The sequence below is a fragment of the Myotis daubentonii genome, chromosome 16, assembly GCF_963259705.1.
Source record: "Myotis daubentonii chromosome 16, mMyoDau2.1, whole genome shotgun sequence".
In the NCBI taxonomy this organism is placed as follows: Eukaryota; Metazoa; Chordata; class Mammalia; order Chiroptera; family Vespertilionidae; genus Myotis; species Myotis daubentonii.
In genome coordinates, this window is record NC_081855.1 from 57,038,033 (window position 1) to 57,057,935 (window position 19,903).

Sequence of the window (19,903 nt, forward strand, 5' to 3'; positions counted from 1 at the left end):
CTCTCGTCTCAGCGGCAGGGAGCTTATTTATTTCCAGGCGAAGTGGATTCCCACCCGACGCAAGCCCCACGAAGCCGCCGGGACAGAGGGGCCGCGCGCTGCGGGGCAGGGGCTGGGGCTCCCGTGGGTGAGCTGTCGGCGGCCGCTCAGCCTCTGCTCCTCGTGCGGAGCTGGATCTCCGTCCTAAGGAAGGCCTTGAGGTTCTCGTCGGCCACGTGCTCCTGCAGGGCGGCCAGGGCCCGCTCCCCGCCGTCCTGGTAGTGCTGCAGCAGCGCGTCTGCGTAGTCCACCCACACGCAGTTGGGGCAGCCGCTCATGCAGCAGTTCGTGGGGGGCTGCAGCTCAGGAGGCGGCGGGTACGGGGCCTCCAGGGTGCTCCCGCCGGGCAGGGAGGACTTAGGATGCCTGGTGCCCTCCGCACCTGCCTGGGAGCCCTCCTCCCCATGGTCCTTCCCGAACTCTCTACGGCCTTCGCAGACCAGGATCCAGGCACGGTGCCTGTGCAGAGTGCTGCCGCCTCCAGGAAGCCCGCGGCACCGCTCCCAGCTGGCGAGTCGGCCTGGCCCCTAAGAACGCAAATAAGCCTGTGAGTGTCCAGAGAGCTGGTCAGGCCTGGCCCGCCCCCAGCTCCAGAGGAATCCCGGCCTCTGGGCCCAAGGATCCGCAGTCTTCTCCGCTTCCTCAGTCCCATGTGACCTTAGACAAGTCTAGACTCGGTTTCCACCTGTAACCGGATGTGATGGTTGGCTTGACGCCCTGATGCGACTGAAGGGAAGTGCCGGTTTCAGGGCCTGTCACCGGAATGCATTCCAGCAGATGGAGGGTGGGGGGAAGCTCGGCACCTCCAGCCAAGCCCCCTCTCCCTCCACCCAGCACAGAGGGCCCGTGCCCTCTGACCTTCTCACTGACCGCATCACCCCTTCGTCCTGTTTCTCCTTCTCACAGGAGAAGCCCGGGCGGCCCGGGTCGCCGCAGAGCCCGTGGGCAGCCTCCCTGCCTCCTCCAGCCCCGGGGCCCCCTCCCGCTCCACGTGTCTCCAGGGCACGGAGAACCGACAGACTCAGCCCGAACTATGTCTCCAGCTCCTGCGGGGACCATGAGCTCCCTGTTCACGGCGGCCTCCCCAAAGGGCGCGCATGCAGCAGGCGCCCCTAGATATGGCCGAGCGGGAGGACGAGCCAGAACCCGCTGGCCCAATCCCGGGGCTCGGCCCAGAAGCAAAGCAGCCGGCCTCGCCGACAGGGAGCGGGCCTAGCGGGAGCAGCACGGACCAGCGGCGTCCAGGCTGCCCTGCCCGCCGGCGGCGCGGGCTGCAGCGCGGTCCCTGGGAAGCGGGGAGGCCGGGATTTCTCCGGTCCGTGCCGCCCCGGCCCCGCGCCCACCCCGCCAGGTACTCACCCAGCACCGGGAAGCTGAGGCCGCCGCCCGGCCGCCCGCGGCTACACACCGCAGCAGCATCGCCCGCGGCCCGACCCATCGCGCACGCGCGCCCCAGTCCCCGCCCCTTCCGGGCCGTGAGCGGCAACCGCCTTAGCCAATCGCCACTCCGCCAGGTGCTGCACCACCCAATGGGCGTGGGGCGGGTGCAGGAAGTGGAAGCGGCTGTCGTGGGGCAGGACCGGCCGCGAGAGAGGAAGTGGCTTCTCTGCGACCCCGGCGCGTGCCGATGGCGGGAGCCAGGCTCCGAGCAGCGGGCCCCCCGAGGACAGGGAGGCCTGGGGGCCCGGAGCGGCCGCAGGGGCGGCGGCAGCAGCTGCTGGGGAAGCAGTCGGCGCCGTGGCCCAGGCCGCGGAGGTGGGTCTCTCCCCGTGCCGGGCCCCTCGCGTTCTGCCCTGTCGGTGCCGCGAGTGGAGGCGCGAAGGAGGGGACACTGCCACCGGCCGGGGTGCCGTCTTGCCATCCTGGGCGAGGCCAGGGCGCTCGGAGCGTTCTGCGGGGGAGGATGCTGCCTCGGCCCGCGTGCCCACAGCCGCGGGGCGGCCTGCGACGCTTCGTTTTCTCTGACTCTGCTTCTGCGGGACGTAGGACGCGTCTCACCCCCGTGTTCTCCTTCTTAGCCAAGAGAAGAAGAGAGTGAATTCCAAGCCCAAGAACCAGGATGAACAGGAAGTCCCTTTCCGTCTCCGGGAGATTATGAGGAGCCGCCAGGAAATGAAGAACCCCGTCAGTAACAAGAGGAGGAAGAAAGAGGGTAATGGGCGGGCCCGCCTGGGCGGCAATAGAGCGTCCCTGCCCAGATCGCCACGGCCTGCCTGCCGGGGGCTGACCCGAGGCCCGCGTCTCCAGGGCCGCCGCCGCCTCTGGTTTCAGAAGAGGCTGCAGGGGAGCCCTGGGCCTGGGGTGAGCGGCATTCACTTCCCCCAAGAGCAGGGGACCCGTCGGACGGAGGTCGGTGCAGATGTACTTGGAGGGAGGGAGGGTGGACAGGGCCAGCCAGTGAGTCTCCTGTGAGGGAGAATGGGGGGAGCAGCGGGGGTGCGGGGGTGCGGAGGGCAGTGATGAGGCTCACTCGGACAAACTGGCCCATCACACCCCCCCAGGCCAGGCAGTGCCGTCCATCAGCTTCTGCCAGAGGTGAGCCTTTGCACGTGTGGGGGAGTGGAGTTTCTGTTTTGTGCAGACGTGTTTGTTCTCCCAGAGGTAGGAGTGATTTTGCAGCACTGCTGCTGGGTAATTTAACCTAAATCCCGGGCTTTTTGAAGGATAAACTCACATATGTGGTAAAGTCAGGCCGTTCTGAGGGGTATGAGGCACAGCCTCCTCCCACTGCTCCTGCTTCGTACCTTCCAGACGCCTGCACGTGCCTCCTGGTCCGTGTGACACGAGGGCGTGCTGCCCTCGACACATTCCGCGTGCAGTGGGCTTTATGGCCTGTCCACACCCCTGTGCGGAGCTGCCCTGTGCTCTCCCCTGACCGGGGCGGGGGGCCTCTGCCCGAGCACAGGGACTCACTCAGGACCACCTGCTGATGGACATCAGGTGGCTTCCTGTTTCCTTTCTCAGCTGAGCTGACATCTCCGACATGTGCCAGTGGCCTGGGCGACCCCGTCCCTGTAGGTGCCCCAGGACGGGCATCGTACATCCCCCCGTCGGCCACAGTCGTTGGGCTGCCCCCTCCTGAGCCTGGTGTTCCCTTCCTGTGGCCTTGGGAGGGGGTGACCACGGCAGCCGGACTGGGGCCACCACTCCTCCCGGCCCCTCATGCCTCATCTCCCTTTACCCGCAGCCCAGGCGGCCTTCAGAAAGACGCTGGAGAAGGAGGCGAGGGGAGTGGACCCAGACATCGCGGTCCCCAAGTTCAAGCAGAGGAAGTGGGAGTCTGACGGCGCCTACATCCAGCGCATGGAGCAGGAGGCCCAGCACGTGCTGTTCCTCAGCAAAAACCAGGCCGACCAGCAGCCCGAGGCGCAGGTGGCTCCCAAGAAGAAGTCCGAGGGGAAGAAAGCGTGAGTGGGGGCTGGAGGGGCTTGGGGTCCCATGATGGTTTTCTGTTGCCAGGGGCAACCCCACCCCATGATTCAGGGAAAGAAGTTGAGAACCCTGGTCACCTCCGGGTCAGGGAGGCCCTGACCCAGGAGCTCTGAGGGCCCAGCGTTGCCTCTGTGTTTCTCTGGAAAGTCATCAGTGGGACCAAGAGCCAGCGCAGGTCAGGCCCGCTGTCCAGCCAGGCTGGCTGCTGTCGGGAGCTGGAGAAAGGATGAGGCTCAGTGTCCTCCCAGGAGGGCTTGCTGGCTGCCAAGGACCATGCCTACCCCGTGGGAGTCGGCTGTGGGTGGGGGTCTGGGTGAGGCTGACACGCAGCCCTGGGGTTCCCTCTCTGGTCAGCAGGTGCCACCGTCTCTCCCTGGACCAGGACTGGGGTTCTGTTCCCAATGTCACCTTTCCTGTCCAGAGGACATTTGAGAGCCCTTAGCAGTGACCCCTATTAGCCTCAGTTCCTCATTTGTACAGAGGAGGTGCCGGCGTCTCCATCTTACAGGTTGGCTGGCGGGGTGCAGGGCCCTCTGGTGGACAGCTGTGGGTGGTGAAGGATTGGGGACTTGGGGCAGCTGCCGGGGCTCTGCCTCAGGCACCCTCGAGGGCAGGGTGACCCTCACCGCCTCCTGAGTCCAGTGAGATGAGTTGGGAACCTGCCGTGTTGTGCTTTCTTCCCCAGGTTCCAGAAGCGGCGGCGGGATAAAGTCCGGAAGAAAAGACAGGAAAAGGCAGCGGAGAGGCTGGAGCAGGAGCTGCTCCGAGGTGGCTCGTCCTGAGGGGACTGTCAGCCTGGGTGGGGGTGGGGGTGGGGCCGGCGGCACCAATGTGCCCCCCAGGTCGGTGGGTGGGCACCCAGCGGCTCAGGTGGCAGCAGGCCTCAGGCGTGCTCCTCTGCCCCCTAGACACCGTGAAGTTCGGTGAGGTCGCCCTGCAGCCCCCTGAGCTGACCGCCAAGCCCAGGAAGAGCGTGAGCACCGGCCAGGTGAGGAGGGCGGGGGGCGTCCCTGGCTGCCACGGGGAGTGAGGTTCCCACGGGGCCTAACAGCTCCGGGCCAGGCTCTGTCACCTCCTTCCTGACCCTGTGCCCGCTCGGTCTGGTCCTCAGCCTGGCAGGAAATCCCTGATGCTGGCGATGCTTTTGCGCCCTGGCGGTGTGTCCCAGCCCCCACCCACCTCCATGGCCCGACAGCGGATTGTGGCAGAGGAGAGAGCGCGGGCCGTGCAGGCCTACAGGGCGATAAGGCGGCGGCAGGGGCCTCAGTCAGCCCATCTCCCTCCCAGGAAGGAGCCAGAGACCTGCCTTTGAGAGACGAGGGTTCCTGCACGGGGGGGGGGGGGGGGGGGCAGGGGGTCCTCAAATTAGTCCTTTCCCTGGATGCCCCCCCCTCCCCCTCCGGACACAGCCTGGTGCACCAACTCCTGAGTTCGGGAAAGGGCTCCACTCTCTGCTCTCATTTTTCCTCCCTAAAGACCACTCTTTCACATGAGATCATCTGCCAGGCCCTTGTCCCAGGGGACGTGACCTGTGCCGAGCTCCCATAGAAGGGGCCAGTGCCTGGTTGAGCCCCAGCCAGTCACACCCGGCACCGTTCCCGAGCCTAGCATCTCCCTCAGTTGTTCTGCGCACACAGGTCCAGGCTGAGACAACCGCGGGCCAACCCCATAACCCATAATCCCAACCCCAGGTGCCAAGTGACTGTAGATGCTGTGCATTCGGGTCAACCAAATCCATCGCAGGCTTCCGGGGTTTGCCAGTGCAGGGGGGCGGGGGCAGGACCATGAGGGGTGGTTGGCATCTACACCGCCGGCTCCCAGTGCCAGTTTAGTCCCCAGAGGCAGCTGGAGTCCGCCCAGGCCTTGGTTCTGATGTGGAGCCCAATGACAGCACCGCCCCAAGGGGCGTGGCAGCAGGGAGTCTTTCTCACCAGAGTGGCCGGGCAGCTGTCAGTCCTCCAAAGAGACCTGGTACCTCTCGACACTGACCTGGCCTGGGCTCCGGGCTCAGGTGCAAGGCGGCCTCTCCCTGCCTGTGGTAGGAGGGTTTCTGTCGGAGACCACGGTTCCCTGTGTGGGGGTGGTACCTAGAGACCAACACCTGGGTTCTAGGAATGCGGATGCCGAGATGTCGTTTCTAGACCATTTTTGCAGACAGGCCTTAGGAATGTACTTTTTAAAATGTATATATGTAACTTAAAAGTTCTGAGTTTACAGACATTTACTATTAAATTTTAATATCTTAAGTTTTACTTGTCTTTGTATCTTTTACACTGGAAATGTTTCACAGGTACTTTATCCTCCAATAAACATAAAATACCCAATATGAACAGCACTAACGTAAACGGACAGAACGAGGTTTAAGATGTCAATTTTTGTTCTCATCCAACCAGACAGGTGTTGGAATGTCGCCTTAAGAGGTTCTTTTCTCTGGTTGTGGCACAATTTGATATACAGTTAAGATCTTTTGTGTTTTCAGGCTTTAAGTTGTCATTTTTGCTTTGCTGTTTTAATTCATTTTTTGAGTACAGAGAACGCGGTTTACATAATTCCGATTTTACAGTGAAAGGGGGAGCCTCCTGCCCTGCAGGCAGGCCCTAGAGCTCACCTGGTGCTGCCCCGAGAGTCGCACACTCTTAGCTGAAGAACTGACTTACAGCCCAGAGTCTTCTAACACTTCACGCTTTTCACTGGGCTCTGCTGAAGTCCTCTGAAACTGGGGGGTGTCTGAAAGCCCTTTGGGTCTCAAGTTGCCTGTGAAATCTACGAGGACCCCAATGGGGAGTGGAGATGGCCCGCGTCCAGGCTGCTCGGTGGCGTCTGGGGAGGTGGCGCCCAGCAGTGGCACGGGCCGTGCACACCTGCAAGGCCTAAGGTGTCACCACACTCAGGCAGACAGCTCCTTACCAATCACAGGAGGCTGAACAGTGGCCCAAAAAGGTACGTTCAAGCATGGCCCCCAGGACGTGCCAACCTGAGCTTACTTGGAGAAAGGGTCTTCGCAGATGTAACCATGAGCTCAGCGGCACCCGCGCGCCACCAGACCTGTCCCTGCCGCCCTCCCTGCCTGCATGCCGCTCCGGGTGCTGAGGTCTGCAGGCCGGTGCTGCTCTCCTAGCCCTGGACAGTTTTCATTCCAACGTCGGCTGTCAGGACTTCCAGCCTGGGTGCCTCAGTTTACCCATCACTGCAGCTCGGCACTGAAGCCCGCCTTCTACGTTTACGCTGGGTCCTTATCTGCCTCCTACGCTGGGTCCTTATCTGCCTCCGGAGGCCAAGCAGGGTTGCCCTCGCCTCCTCCCCACAGAGCGGTCCAGCCACGCCCCCTCCCAATAGTAGTCAGCCGGCTCCGTGGGTGTCCTGGAGCCAGCGCAGCACCTCGGTCAAGCCTGTGCCTGTGCGGGCACTGATGTCTGCCACGGTGATGTTCTGCTTGGCACAAGCAATGATGTCCGGGAGCCTGATTAACGATTTCATCTCCTCTACGGTCATATAACAGGACAGGTCACTGGAGCGAAAGGGGCGCCTTGTCAAAGTGGGCCCCACAAGCCCACCCCAACCCCCACGGCACCCCTCCCTAAGGGGCCACCCTCCTGGCTACATTCCAAGGGACCCCTTCTCCAGGAACCCTCTGAGCTCCCTCTCGGCTGGCGGACCCGTACGTTTTATTGAAGAGGATCAGGACCTGTGCTTCTGCCAGCGGTTCTGCAGAGAGCAGGCCCAGGAGCTGCGCGCAGGCTGCGGAGAGCTGGGTGGGGTTGGAGGCATCGATCATGAACTGGGAAGAAGGGGAAAGCTCAGGGCCACTGTGATGGAGGCAGCCCTGCCCAATCTCCTCCCCCGGGCACCACAGACCTGGCTTGAGACGAGCAAAATGACTGAAGCAGAGGCTGCGGGACCACCAGGCTCAGGCCGCGCTCCCAGAGGGACACAGCAGCGTGGGCCCTGTCCCCTCCACTCGCACAGTCGCTCAGGAAGCCAAGTCCCCGCCCGCCCCCCCCCAAAGTCAGGTCGGGGACACACTTCCCTGGAAGAGTTCAAAGACGGGACCCACCAGGAGGGAGCGGCAGTTTCCATAGTAACTGGGCCAGATGGGTCCCATGCACCCGCCCAGCTCCCGGATGGTGATCCTTCTGGGGGCCACGATGTCGGTCAGGTTGGTGCCCACCTGCGGGGAAAAGCAGGATGCGGCGGCCGCACAGCTCTCCCACCGGCCCCGCAGAGCACCGCGCGCTCCTCACACCGCGACCCCAATTCACAGGCCCTTCCTCCTCGAGGCCTCGGGCCTGGAGCGGAACCACAGGAAGAGGGGCTTCCAGGGCTGGGCCCCCTCCCGCTCCCGCGGGCTGTGGCCGGAGGCGGCGCCCGCCGGGGGATGCGCTCCGCGGGCGGCCCGCGCCGTCCGGCCGCCTCCACAGCGCTGTCCTCGCGGGCCCAGCGCCTCCCTGGCACCCACTCGCTTCCCGGGGGTGAATTTAACTCGCCGCCCGGCTGGGGCCCAGCTTCCGCTTCAGAAGCCACAGCGCTTGGCAGAACGCAAAGGGCACCGTTTCCACTGAACGTGCGGGCGGGCGACGCCTACCGTGGGCCGCGTCGACGGAGGATCGCCCAGGTCGCCCTTCCCATCCTGAGAGCTCAGCTGTGCGAGGCGGTCAAGGACCCAAGCGGGGCAGCGGGGGCAGCGGGGACCGGACGCCGCCCCGACCCCCCGGGCTCCCGCTCCAGCCCCCGACCGCCTCCGGAGAGTCCCGCGTCGCCCGCCCCGGCCACCCCCGCCCCGGCCTCCCCCGGCGTCCCCCACCACCGCGACCCCGCCAGGCGCCCCCGCCTCCCCGGTGCCCCTCGCCCGGCCGGAAGGATAGTCTGCAGTCGTTTCACCAACAGCGACTTGCCCGCGCCCGCGGCCCCCAACAGGAGACACATCCCCACCGCTTCGCCGCTCGGCCCCCGTAGCTCCGCCCCGCAGGGACGCAAGGCCCGCCCCCGGCTCCGCTTTCATTGGACAAGCCTCGCCTCCCGGGCTGCTCATTGGTCTTCCAGCAGCCGCGGCCCAATCGGCGTGCAGAGACTGGGGCGAGCGGAGAGGCCGCCCCCTCGCGGATGGAGGAGGGCGACGTGTGCGTGCGCGCGCCCACGGGGAAGGCGGAAGCGGAAGTCGGGGACGCGCTGGCTCGCAGCAAAGGAGGCCTCGGCGTCGGGTCGGGTCCGGGTCGCCATGGGGCGCGGCAGCGGCACCTTCGAGCGTCTCCTAGGTAACGCGGCCCCTGCACCTCCCCGCCGGCCCGCGGCCCCGAGCGGATCCGAGCGGAGCGGCCGGCCTCCGCGCGGCCCGGGCCCTGGCTGGGGGCGCCGCGAGCGGGGGTTGGCCGTGCCAGGCGCGGACGCTGACCGGGCGGTGAGGGTCCGCGGGGGAGCCGGGCCTGGAGCCGGCAGGTCTCCGGGAGCCGACCGCGGGCGCCTGACCGAGCGATCTCGAGATTCTGAGTCACCAAGATGGGTGACTCGACCGCATAGCCCATCTCGGTGGACGTCCGCCCCGCAAAAAGCCGAGGTCGCGTGGGGTTGGGGCTTCTGACCCAAACACGAGCACCCCCACAAGAGGACGCCTTTCCGGGACCTGCAGGCTCCCTGCGGCCCGGCCAGCCCCGCTGTCCCCACGGGCCCGGGCGCTTCGGGGAGGCGATCCCGTCTGTCGGGCTGTGGCTCATCCTCTCTGAGCTCCGGGAGGTCACACCCGTCAGGAAGGAGGAATGTTCCCGGGAAAGCCCCCTCCCTCCCACGGAACGGCGTGTGCCGGCGGGACAGGCGCCCTGGGCCCCCCCTGGTCAGCCCGAGCCCACCCTCAGGCCCGGCGTCATTCCTGCTCTTGGGGGGAGCAGGCGAGGGACCCCGTTAGGGGGTGGCTCAGCCTCTCGAGGACCAACCCAGGAGTTCCCAGCAGATCAGCGCGAAGGGGCCAGGCCTTGCTGGGTGGTTGGCGTCTCCAGGGAGGAGGGTGCCAGCAGGGCTGGAGCCTCGCACGTGATGGGGAGGGAGGGATTCTGGAGAATCCACGAGGTCAGTCCCTGAAGCAGAGGACGAGTCCAGGTGCTGCTCCGGAGCCTGGCCCCCGCGGGCATCTCACCAGCGAGGCCCAACCTCCCCAAACCAGGGCTCGGGTCCCTGTCGGCAGTCAGCCGGCCCGGGCTCGGGTCCTGGCCATGTCCCCAGCAAGCTGTGTCACCCCTGGCAGCGCCCTCCCCGCTCCGCCGCGGTTTGTCTGGTTTACCCGTAAGGGGGCGGAAGTGGGACCCAGCCCGTGAGGCTGTGCGAGAAGCGGGTTCGTGGAGAGCGTTGGCCAGAGGCTGGTAACAGGCACACAACAGGGTTTCTCTGTTGTTGTGTTTTTTTAACGTATTTTTATTGTCTTCAGAGAGGAAGGGAAAGGGGAGAGAGAGAGAAACATCCGTGATGAGAGAAAAATCATTGAGTCCACAACCCGGGCAGGTGCCCTGACCTCCTGGTCCATAGGTCGACGCTGAACCCGGGACCGCGCGGGCCGGGGTCTCTTGTTATTTTCCAAGCGGTTTGCCTCGTTGGGCCAGGCCAGCGCTCCCACGGCTCTCACTGCGCCCGGAGGATTTCCGCGGGGTTTTCCATTGCGTCCAAGTGTTTGAAACGGGGTGGAGGCAGCTCCTCCCTGTGGCTGAGCTGGGGCCCCCGAGGGAACCCCAGCAGGACGAGCCCCCGTGATGGTGCGTTTCCGTTTTAGACAAAGCGACCAGCCAGCTTCTGCTGGAGACCGACTGGGAGTCCATCCTGCAGATCTGTGACCTCATCCGCCAGGGGGACACCCAGTAAGTGAGGGGCGCTTGTGCGCACTGCCCTCGGCCTGCACCAGGGCGGAGCTGTGTGGTCCGGGCGCCTGGGGTTTGGAGATCTGCCGCAGCCGGAGGCCTCTCTGTACAGCGTGGGGGCCTCGAGGGCCAGGCGGAGCTGGGCTTCTCTCGTCTAGTTGCTGAGACAGTTTCTTTCTCCCATCTCTTTGCGCTTCTACCAACGCCCTTTCCTTTCAGGGCAAAATATGCTGTGAGTTCCATCAAGAAGAAAGTCAGTGACAAGAACCCCCACGTGGCCCTGTATGCCCTAGAGGTGACTGGACGCCTGCACCCCACCCTCGCAGGGCCCCTCCCGAGCGGTCAGGGTGGCAGAGGAGGGGCCCACGGCCTCCCCACCGCCCGGGGCAGCGCCCACACAGTGCGGGCATCGGGCGGGAGGCAGATGGAGCAGCCTGCAGAGCCGGGGCGGGCTGGGCCTCACCTGCCCCACCTGACACTGACCTAGGGCAGGGAGGGTGGCGCTAGCCTCCGGTGGAGATGGCACGTGGAGTTAGGTGGAGCCTGGGTAGCGCAGGCTCCCGGGGCTCTCCTGACGCGCTGGGAGCCCGAGAGCCTGTGGAGGGCGGCCTTCTGCGGGGCGGTGGGCCCGTGGGGGGGGGCGGTCCCTGCACTGGCCAGCAGCCCGTCCCTTCCCCTCCTTGGGGTCTGCAGGTCATGGAGTCCGTGGTGAAGAACTGTGGCCAGACTGTCCACGACGAGGTGGCCAACAAGCAGACCATGGAGGAGCTGAAGGAGCTGCTGAAGGTGGGCCCGCCTCAGGGCCCGCGGGGGAGGGGTGTCGCCCGCTGCCAGGCCTGGGCCGTTCCGGGTGTTTGCTGGCACCTGTGGCAGGAGCAGCACCAGGTGTGGCAGAGGCCGCGAGGCAAGTGTGGTGGTCCCTGCACCAGGCCAGCCTCAGCCCGTGATGCCTGGGCGCCAGGTGGACGAGGCGTCTGGGGGCGGGGCCAGGCCTCACCTGCCCACCTGACACTGACACACGGGACACTCACTGAGGAGAGGAAGGTGGAGGGAGGAGCTGCGTGTGTGTGTGTGTGTGTGTGTGTGTGTGTGTGTGAGAGAGAGAGAGAGAGAGAGAGAGAGAGAGAGAGCATGCGCGTGCAGAGGCCCAGGGAGCCCTCAGGGCAGGGCCGGAGCCCAGCGTGAAGGCAGGACACTCGCTGAGAGGAGGACGGAGCTGCGTGTGTGTGAGCAGAGGGGGGGGGGTGGGGGGAAGGGGAGAGGAGGGATGAGGGCAGCTGGGCGCCCGCACGCCGAGCAGGGTGCAGTGGTCTGATGTGTGCTGGAGGGAGAGGGGCGATGCCCTCCTTGGGCAGAGGGACAGTCCTGCTGAGCCCGGGCCGGCGCTGCCCCTGCAGGGATTGTGACCTGGGCAGTGACCCCGAGGCTGTGTGATGCAGAGCGGTGTGGGGCAGACATTCTTGGGGTGCAAGGGCCCCTCGGAGTTGCGGCTGCCTTGTGCTCTGAGGAGCGCAGCCCCGGCTCCGGCGGTCTCCTGGTCCTGCCGGTGCCTTGGGCCCACGGGCCAGAGCCCATCTGGGCCTGAGCTGACGGCTGGCTCCTCAGAGGCCATTGGGAAGAGGGGGAGGAGTTCCGCAGATCATGGCCCACGGCCGTTAGTCCCCCTTGGCGATAAGAGGCCTCCACTGGTGGCACATGGATCCCAGGAAAGGCCCAGCAGCCGGCTCTGGGCTGTGGCTGCCCCTCCGAAGCCGCCTGCTCTGCCCGCATCCTCCTGGGCGACCTGGGTGGGTGGCCCTGAGGCGCTAGAGTGTAGCTGGTGCTCCAGGTGGTGGCGAGGGTGCTGGGTGTGGGCCTGGCTGTGACTGGAAGGAGGGCCCAGCGTCAGGCAGGTTACAGGCGAGGGGTTCCCAGTCCGGTCTTGTTACAGGACCTGGGGTTACCATGCAGGCCCCGTGGGCAGACAGATGCCAGGGCTTCTCAAGGTTGGAGTTCCATGGAGGGGGCTGGGCCTGGGGAGAGGGTGGCCCCTGCGCCCCACGGGGACCTGCCCACCTCTGCCCGAGCAGTGGGTCCTCCCACCACGTGGTCACGCTGACATCCCTTTGCACCTGCGTCTCCGTGTCCCTCCTCACGTCTTCCTCCCTCCTCTGTAGAGGCAGGTGGAAGTCAACGTCCGAAACAAGATCCTGTACCTGATCCAGGCCTGGGCGCACGCCTTCCGGAACGAGCCCAAGTACAAGGTGGTCCAGGACACCTACCAGATCATGAAGGTGGAGGGTGAGTCGGCGGGACGGTGTCCGCATTGGGTGACCCGGGCGGTGCTCACTCTGAGCGGGCGGGGACGGCACCCACCAGCCAACCAGCAGTGGCACACGGAGCGGGCACCCCCAAGGAGCGTGGGTCAGCCCAGCTCCAGGCAGCCAGCCCCTGCCTTTCCAGACCTCAACGCCACTGGGGCCGGGGTGGGGCCAAGCAGCACACCACGCGCTGGGGAACAGAGCAGGGGCGGCCCAGGGGTGCTCTCGGAGGTCTCTCTCCATAGAGACCGGGGTGCTGAGCCTGGTCGCGGTCCTGAGGGGGCAGGGGAGCCTGGGCCTCGTGCACCTGGTGGCCCGCGGTGACTGCAGCCTTCTCTCTCCAGGACACGTCTTCCCGGAGTTCAAGGAGAGCGATGCCATGTTCGCTGCGGAGAGAGTGAGTCTCTGGTGCCGGGCGAGGGGGCTGCTCTGGGGCGGAGGGAGCCGGGACAGGCCTGCTGGGACCTGGGCCGCAGGGAGCTGCTGTCTGCGTGGAAAGTGCGGCGCCCAGCGTGGCCCAGTGGAGTGAGCGGGCTGTGGCTGGCGGGCTCGCGGTTACGTGGCATCGGGCCTGTCCTTGGGGGAGGACTCCTCCCGCAGGGCCTCCGGGAGCAGACGCAGGGAGGGGGGCGGGGCCTGACTGTGGGGGGCGGGGCATGAGGGCAGGGGCGGGGCCTGACTGTGGGGGGGCGGGGGCATGAGGGCAGGGGCGGGGCCTGACTCTGCCGCCCCCCCCCCCCCCCCCCCCCCCCCGCAGGCCCCCGACTGGGTGGATGCGGAGGAGTGCCACCGCTGCAGGGTGCAGTTCGGGGTGGTGACCCGCAAGGTGAGTGCCGTGTCAGTGCCGTGTCGGGAGGGCCTGCCTCCGCCGCCCTTGGCCCGCCCGCGGGAGGCCAGCCTGGCAGCTTTCGGTGGGCGCTGTGGGTGGAGTGGGTGGCGAGTGGGGTCAGTGGCCCGTCCTGCAGCCGCCACCGCCCTGTGTCGCAGCACCACTGCCGGGCCTGCGGCCAGATCTTCTGCGGCAAGTGCTCCTCCCGGTACTCCACCATCCCCAAGTTCGGCATCGAGAAGGAGGTGCGTGTGTGCGAGCCCTGCTACGAACAGCTCAACAAGTGAGTCCCCGGCGCCGGCCTGCTCCCCGCTCCCCGCAGCCCGGCTTCTGTCCCCCAAAGCGCGGCCTGGCAGAGGCCGGCCCTGCCCCCTGTCCAGCCTCAGCTGCCCCAGACTCAGGGCGGAGCCAGGCGGGCACCCAGAGCCTGGGGCTTGTTGGAGTTTGTTGCCCCTTAACTTTTTAGTCTGGAAGTCAAACTTCCAGGAAAGACACGGGCGTGAGGGGTGAGGGCTGCCCTCTGCCTGGTCCCTTGGTGTTGACATTGACGGTGGCTCCCCCTGCGTGTGTGTTCACACACGTGTGTGGTCCTGGACCTTCGTGCGTGCCCAGAAGAGGAACCCTCTGTTCCGCAGCCCACGCATGGCGCTGCCGTGTCCTCTGCACCTTGTTCTGGTCCACGAGTCCCAGTGATGTCAGGGCCTGTTCGTCTCAGCCCCCGGGGTCCCCTCTGCCTTTCCGGATATGTCCAGGCCTTTGCTGTGTGGCCCTCGGTTTGGGCTTGAGGTCCCTCGTGGTTCGGGTCAGGCCTGTACTCCTGGTGGGACCAGGAGGGAGGCCGTGTCCCCGGTGTGTAGGCGCAGAGGCCCGTGCCGTCCGTCTGTCTGTCCCAGGCAGTGTCCCAGCCTCACTTCCTGGAGACGGGCTGTGGTCAGGCCGGTGACTCACCAGGGTCCCCCGCCTGGAAGCACCCGCTAGTCTGAGGGTCAGTTTTTCTCTGGGGTGCGGGGGTGACCACGGTGACGCTAGGGAATCCTTGGGGATCCGGTGCGGTGCCCGGTCCCCCACAGCACCCTGTTGTCCAGGAAAGCGGACGGCAAGGCTCCCCCGACGACGGAGCTGCCCCCGGAGTACCTGACCAGCCCCCTGTCGCAGCAGTCCCAGGTATGCCCCGCGCGGCCCGCCCCCGGCCCTTCTCCCCGGGCCCCGCTCACCAGCCTGTCTGCCCCCAGCTGCCCCCTAAGCGGGACGAGACGGCCCTGCAGGAGGAGGAGGAGCTGCAGCTGGCCCTGGCGCTGTCCCAGTCCGAGGCCGAGGAGAAGGAGAGGATGGTGAGTGGGGAGGAGGAACCCGAGGCTGCACTGAAGGGGGAGCTAGGGGGCACCCCTGGATGTTTGGGGAGGGCTGAGTGTGGAGGCTGGGCCTGCCATGCCTGTGCTCCCTGCGGGACACACTTCCTGGTTCTCCCACAGAGACACAAGTCGGGGTACACAGCATACCCCAAGGCGGAGCCCACACCCGTGGCCTCATCCGCGCCCCCCGCCAGCAGCCTGTACGCGTCACCTGTGGTGAGTCCCCCTGCGCCCCGCGTGGCCCACACGCTGGCTGGACTACTCCCCGTGGGAGCGGGAGGGCTGCCCAGAAAGGACGGCCCCTGCCCCCTGGTCTCCCTCCCCTCCCCACTCCCATCCCTGCTCTCGGCTCCCGGCCAGGGGTCCCCACTGGTGAGAGCCCAGGCTCTCCCGCGCCTCTGTTTGGGCTTGAAGCTCCTGGTGGGATCAGGAGGGAGGCCCCACCCCCGTGTGCGGGTGCAGAGGCCCGTGCTGCCCGTCTGTCTGTCCCAGGCGGGAGCAGGTGGGAGCCCTAGGCCAAGGTGGCTGCCCTTTCTAGCCTCACCTTGGCCGGGACAGGACTGCCTTTCTGTAGGGGGCTGGGGCCAGCCAGGCCCAGGCTGAGAACAGCCCTGCCCCTGCCCATCGGGGACCATTTGTACGGTTGGTGGGCAGGCGCCACCTTGCATCTCGTCAGCCGTATGGAGCCCCTTGGGCTCCCTCACACCAGCCGTGGCCATGGGGCCCCTGAGTGACGGCTGTGGGGGAGCTGTGCTGTGGCCTGTGACCCTCGGCCCCTCCCCTGTCTCCCCAGAACTCGTCGGCGCCTCTGGCTGAGGACATGGACCCTGAGGTGAGTGTCCTGTGCGCGGGGCTCCCCTCCTGCGCCCGGCCCTCGGATGACCTCCCGTTGCCCCGCAGCTCGCCCGGTACCTCAACCGGAACTACTGGGAGAAGAAGCAGGAGGAGGCTCGGAAGAGCCCCACGCCCTCCGCCCCCGCGCCCCTGGCGGAGCCCGCCGCCCAGCCCGGGGAGGCGCACGCAGCCCCTGCGGCCGCGGTGGAGGTGAGGCCGCTCTCGGTGCCCCGGGGAGGGCCCCAGGGACTGGCCGGCCACTCACCCTCTGTGTCTTCCAGGCTTCCCTCCCCGAGACGGACCCTCAGCCCGTAACCTCCTCCGGGGGCCTCTTCAGCGAGGTAAGCGCCCTCCTCGGCCGCGGACACAGCCTCTGGGTGCAGCGCAGGCCCCGCCGCCCACAGTGACCCGAGGCGGCTGGGCCTGGCTGCCTACCGAGCGGACCAGCGCCCAGAGGCACCCCGCTGTCCGTCCTGGGGCTCCGGGCCTTGTTGCCACTGGAGTAGATGCCAGGCCTTTGCAGGGGAGGCCGGTCCATGGCACCCGTGGGGGGGGGGTGCTTGTGGGCGGCCGCGGGGGCTGCAGCCGGCTCTGTCCTCATTGAAGGACTGGAGCCTGAGGTGCTGGCCTTGGTCCGGGTCCGGGGCTGGTGCAGGCGCGGCTGCTGAGGCCCCGGGCAGAGGCCCTGCCCACGGAGGCAGATCCTGACTCGGGAGCCGGGGGACCCCACAGTGTGCCCGTCCCCAGCAGCAGTTCCAGAACGGGGAGTCGGAGGAGAGCCACGCGCAGTTCCTGAAGGCCCTGCAGAACGCCGTCAGCACCTTCGTCAACCGCATGAAGAGCAACCACGTGCGAGGCCGGAGCATCACCAACGACTCGGCCGTGCTGTCCCTCTTCCAGTCCATCAACGGCATGCACCCCCAGCTGCTGGAGCTGCTCAACCAGCTGGACGAGCGCAGGCGTGCGTCCCTCGGGCCTCCGCGCTGCCGGGCTGTGGGCTGGGCAGGCTCCTGGGGCAGGGCGGCGCCTGGGCTCCAGCGGCGGGGAGGGGGGTCCCAATGACGGGCAATAGCCCACCAAGCATGGGACCGGCAGCTGAAGGCGGCGTCCCCCAGCCACGGCCGCTCTGCCCCTGCAGTGTACTACGAGGGGCTGCAGGACAAGCTGGCGCAGATCCGAGACGCGCGGGGGGCGCTGAGCGCCTTGCGGGAGGAGCACCGGGAGAAGCTGCGCCGGGCGGCAGAGGAGGCGGAGCGCCAGCGCCAGATCCAGCTGGCCCAGAAGCTGGAGATCATGCGGCAGAAGAAGCAGGTGCGCTGGGCGGCCTGGCGGCCGGGTGGCGGGCACCGGCTGTGCCGGTGCTGATGGCGACCTGTGCCCGCAGGAGTACCTGGAGGTGCAGAGGCAGCTGGCCATCCAGCGCCTGCAGGAGCAGGAGAAGGAGCGGCAGCTGCGCCTGGAGCAGCAGAAGCAGACCATCCAGATGCGCGCCCAGATGCCCGCCTTCTCCCTGCCCTACGCCCAGGCAGGCGCCCGCCCCTCCCGCTCCCGCTGCCCTGCAGCCGCCGGGAGCCCCCTGACAGCCGTCTCTCTCCCCAGCTCCAGGCCATGCCCGCGGCGGGCGGCGTGCTGTACCAGCCCTCTGGCCCCACAAGCTTCCCGGGGACCTATAGCCCGGCAGGCTCGGTGGAGGGCTCCCCCATGCACACCGTGTACATGAGCCAGCCGGCCGCGGCCACCGGCAGCCCCTACCCCAGTGTGCCCGGGGCCGCAGCAGGTAACCGGGTGGGCGGATGCGTCGACCAGCCAACATGAGCCCCAGACCGTTATTTTTTTGTTTTATTTTTACGTTGGCTTGTTTTATAGAATAGCTAAGAGAATGAATGGTGTAAAGAATTTCCGAGATTCCCCAAATGTTAACATTCTTCCACGTTTGCTCTCTACACGCACACGCCTCTACTGCGCACACTAACGTGCGTTCACTCCGACACCTTCCGGCTGGAGGCTCTGGCTTCCTCCCCTTTCACCCCCACCCCCACCCCGTCCCCTGTGGACTGACGTGGGTCCTGGGATTCGGAAAGGAGTTTCAGGATCCAGCCCAGGCCTGACAGGTGCTCACTGTCCCGATCCCGGTTCTGGGTTCAGGAGGTGCAGGCGACGCTGCCCGCCCTGCAGTGTCCTGACTTGGCTGGAATACAGTTGGGTTCATTCGACTTCACTCATCGCTGGGGGCCCCTCCCATCTGTGCTGATGTCCTTATTTCCCTTGGGTGAGAAGGTGAAACGTGAACTTGGTTCCAAGTCTCACAACAAAAAAGGAAAACTCAGAGAAATGCTCCCCAACTCTGGGGTCTCCCCCTCACTCCTCTTCCTTCAGATCCCAGCGTGGTGAGCACCTACATGTACCCAGCAGGGGTCCCTGGCGCACAGACAGCCCCCCAGGGCCCCGCCGGACCGGCCGCCAGCCCAGCCTACTCCTCCTACCAGCCCACCCCCACCCAGGGCTATCAGGTAGGGTGAGGCTGCGCCCCTCCCCCAGAGGCCCCTGTGAGGTGCCCGCCCAGCCCTTCTCCCAGCTCCTCACACTCCTCACAGGCCTTCCCTCCACAGACGGTGCCCTCCCAGCCCCCGCAGCCCGCCGGCGTGGGCTACATGGGGAGCCAGGCGGTGTCCGTGGGCTACCAGCCCTACCAAATGCAGGTGAGACCACACGGGGCATCCGATAGGCAGGTCCTTCTGGTCCCCCTCCCCCCGACTGGGCTCCCCAGCTGCTCTTCCAAGTCAGAAACTCCCCCACTTGTCTGGTTACAGGGCTGCTTTCTCAATGTCGGGGTTCCTTTCATTCTCCACAGAATCTCATGACTGCCCTCCCCAGCCAGGACGCATCTCTGCAGCCGCCGCCTCAGCCCTACATCTCGGGGCAGCAGCCCATGTACCAGCAGGTGAGCCCCTCCCAGGCCACCACCTGGGCCCCGGCCGTCTGCGGGGGGCTGTCCTGGGAAGAGTCCAGCGGGAAGGCCACTCGGCCCGCAGACCCTGGGTGCACGCAGCGTCCTGGGGGGTGGGGGGGAGCAAACCACGTTGACTTGAAGCTCAGCTCCATAGGCGCTGTCAGGATTCCGGGGTGGGCCCTGCTGGGGCGTGAAGCTCAGAGCCCATGACAAGGGGGGGCGCACCCTGGGCTGGAGGAGACCAGGGACAAGGCTGGGGTGGGGTTTCTAGAGCAGCCAGTAGAGGGGGAGCTGGGCCTGGGGAGGAGCACCAACGGCCTCTCGTCCCACAGATGGCACCTGCTGGCGGCCCCCCCCAGCAGCCTCCACCCGTGGCCCAGCAGCCGCCCGCACAGGGGCTGCAGGTGCAGGGCAGTGAAGCCCAGCTCATCTCCTTCGACTGACCAGGCCAGCGCGCTGCCCAGAGTAACACTACGTTCCCCGAGACCGCCGCCTCCCTCTGACTAGCGTCCTGTCCCCTCCTCTGCTCTCCTCGCTCTCCCCTCCTCCATGTAGGGCCCCTGCCCCCAGCCCGCCTTTCTGTCCTCACCTGTGCTCACCCCTCGGGCTCCACCTCCTGTCCCTGAGTTGGCCTCCGACCTCCTTCCCCACGGCCGGGCCTGGGGTGGGAGGTGGGGGTGAGCCCCAGCCTGGATGTCAGGTCCCTTTGCCCCCCACTCCCGCAGGGGCCTATGGATGACCAGTGTGTGCCCCCAGAGCCCTCTAGGCCCCCCCAGCTGTCAGCAGGGGCTCCTGGCCCCCACAGGAAGGGGGGCTAGTCTCCAGCTTCTCTGCTTCTGAGCTGTCATGTTGCCCAGTGCCGCCAGTGAGACAGAATGGATCGGCCATAATAAAGTCTCTTCAACAAGTGCCACGCGTCTGCTCAGGGGAAAGGTGCTGGGCAGCTGGGCAGGGGTGTGTGGGCATCTCCGCAGGCCAGCCTGGCCCCGAGTCCTGGGACGGGCTCGCAGGGCCCGCGGCTATGGCTCCACTGCAAGGCCAGTAGCTGTAGTTGGAGGAAAATGTGCAATGTTAGAGTCCGTCGCTTGCATCCAGAACTCAAGGCCTGAGGCGCCCAGACCTCCTAGGTGACGGCGGCCTTGGCTCCTCCATGCGGGGCCGGACTAGTGAACAGGCCCAGAGGCTCTCGGAGCGCAGGCCAGAGGCAGGGGCAGGGCCAGGACGCGGAGGTGCGGGGCGGAGGGGCAGCGCCTTGTCGTTTGACATCAAGTCCGCTCAGCGCTGGCTCCAGGCATCCCCGTGGCGGCGGCAGAGGATCCCGCCTGTGCCTC

At 66.7% G+C, this 19,903-nt stretch overlaps 4 protein-coding genes across 8 annotated transcripts; 2 read left to right on the forward strand and 2 right to left on the reverse strand.

Moving 5' to 3' along the window:
- Window position 1: 1 nt before the first annotated feature.
- On the reverse strand, window positions 2–1,542 carry OXLD1 (oxidoreductase like domain containing 1). Its single transcript, XM_059671529.1, has 2 exons — window positions 1,399–1,542; window positions 2–566 (listed from the first exon to the last, which is right to left on the reverse strand). Exons 1-2 carry the CDS (start codon window positions 1,456–1,458, stop codon window positions 147–149), a joined length of 480 nt encoding a protein of 159 aa, XP_059527512.1. The 5' UTR covers window positions 1,459–1,542; the 3' UTR covers window positions 2–146.
- A 56-nt stretch (window positions 1,543–1,598) lies between these two features.
- CCDC137 (coiled-coil domain containing 137) lies at window positions 1,599–5,723 on the forward strand. The gene is made up of 6 exons (XM_059671525.1): window positions 1,599–1,794; window positions 2,058–2,191; window positions 3,227–3,446; window positions 4,157–4,239; window positions 4,380–4,459; window positions 4,583–5,723. The coding sequence occupies exons 1-6, from the start codon at window positions 1,667–1,669 to the stop codon at window positions 4,781–4,783; spliced, it is 846 nt and encodes a 281-aa protein (XP_059527508.1). The 5' UTR covers window positions 1,599–1,666; the 3' UTR covers window positions 4,784–5,723.
- Window positions 5,724–5,958: 235 nt separating this feature from the next.
- ARL16 (ADP ribosylation factor like GTPase 16) lies at window positions 5,959–8,423 on the reverse strand. Of its 2 annotated transcripts, none has more exons than XM_059671528.1 (5): window positions 8,334–8,423; window positions 8,054–8,112; window positions 7,526–7,639; window positions 7,134–7,219; window positions 5,959–6,979 (listed from the first exon to the last, which is right to left on the reverse strand). In XM_059671528.1, the coding sequence occupies exons 1-5, from the start codon at window positions 8,392–8,394 to the stop codon at window positions 6,811–6,813; spliced, it is 489 nt and encodes a 162-aa protein (XP_059527511.1). In that variant the 5' UTR covers window positions 8,395–8,423; the 3' UTR covers window positions 5,959–6,810. The 2 variants fall into 2 exon arrangements, with proteins under 2 accessions (XP_059527511.1, XP_059527510.1); XM_059671527.1 differs by having other exon boundaries at window positions 7,134–7,249.
- Window positions 8,424–8,588: 165 nt separating this feature from the next.
- On the forward strand, window positions 8,589–19,481 carry HGS (hepatocyte growth factor-regulated tyrosine kinase substrate). 4 transcript variants are annotated; one of them, XM_059671520.1, is made up of 22 exons: window positions 8,589–8,723; window positions 10,223–10,307; window positions 10,527–10,602; window positions 11,001–11,093; window positions 12,464–12,587; window positions 12,952–13,004; window positions 13,365–13,433; window positions 13,595–13,719; window positions 14,522–14,600; window positions 14,669–14,767; window positions 14,909–15,004; window positions 15,582–15,620; window positions 15,689–15,832; window positions 15,904–15,963; window positions 16,355–16,583; window positions 16,761–16,933; window positions 17,007–17,147; window positions 17,222–17,399; window positions 17,999–18,132; window positions 18,217–18,321; window positions 18,474–18,563; window positions 18,905–19,481. In XM_059671520.1, the coding sequence occupies exons 1-22, from the start codon at window positions 8,687–8,689 to the stop codon at window positions 19,013–19,015; spliced, it is 2,340 nt and encodes a 779-aa protein (XP_059527503.1). In that variant the 5' UTR covers window positions 8,589–8,686; the 3' UTR covers window positions 19,016–19,481. The 4 variants fall into 4 exon arrangements, with proteins under 4 accessions (XP_059527503.1, XP_059527504.1, XP_059527505.1 ...); XM_059671521.1 differs by having other exon boundaries at window positions 18,232–18,321; XM_059671522.1 differs by having other exon boundaries at window positions 16,370–16,583.
- The last annotated feature ends 422 nt before the right edge of the window (window positions 19,482–19,903 follow it).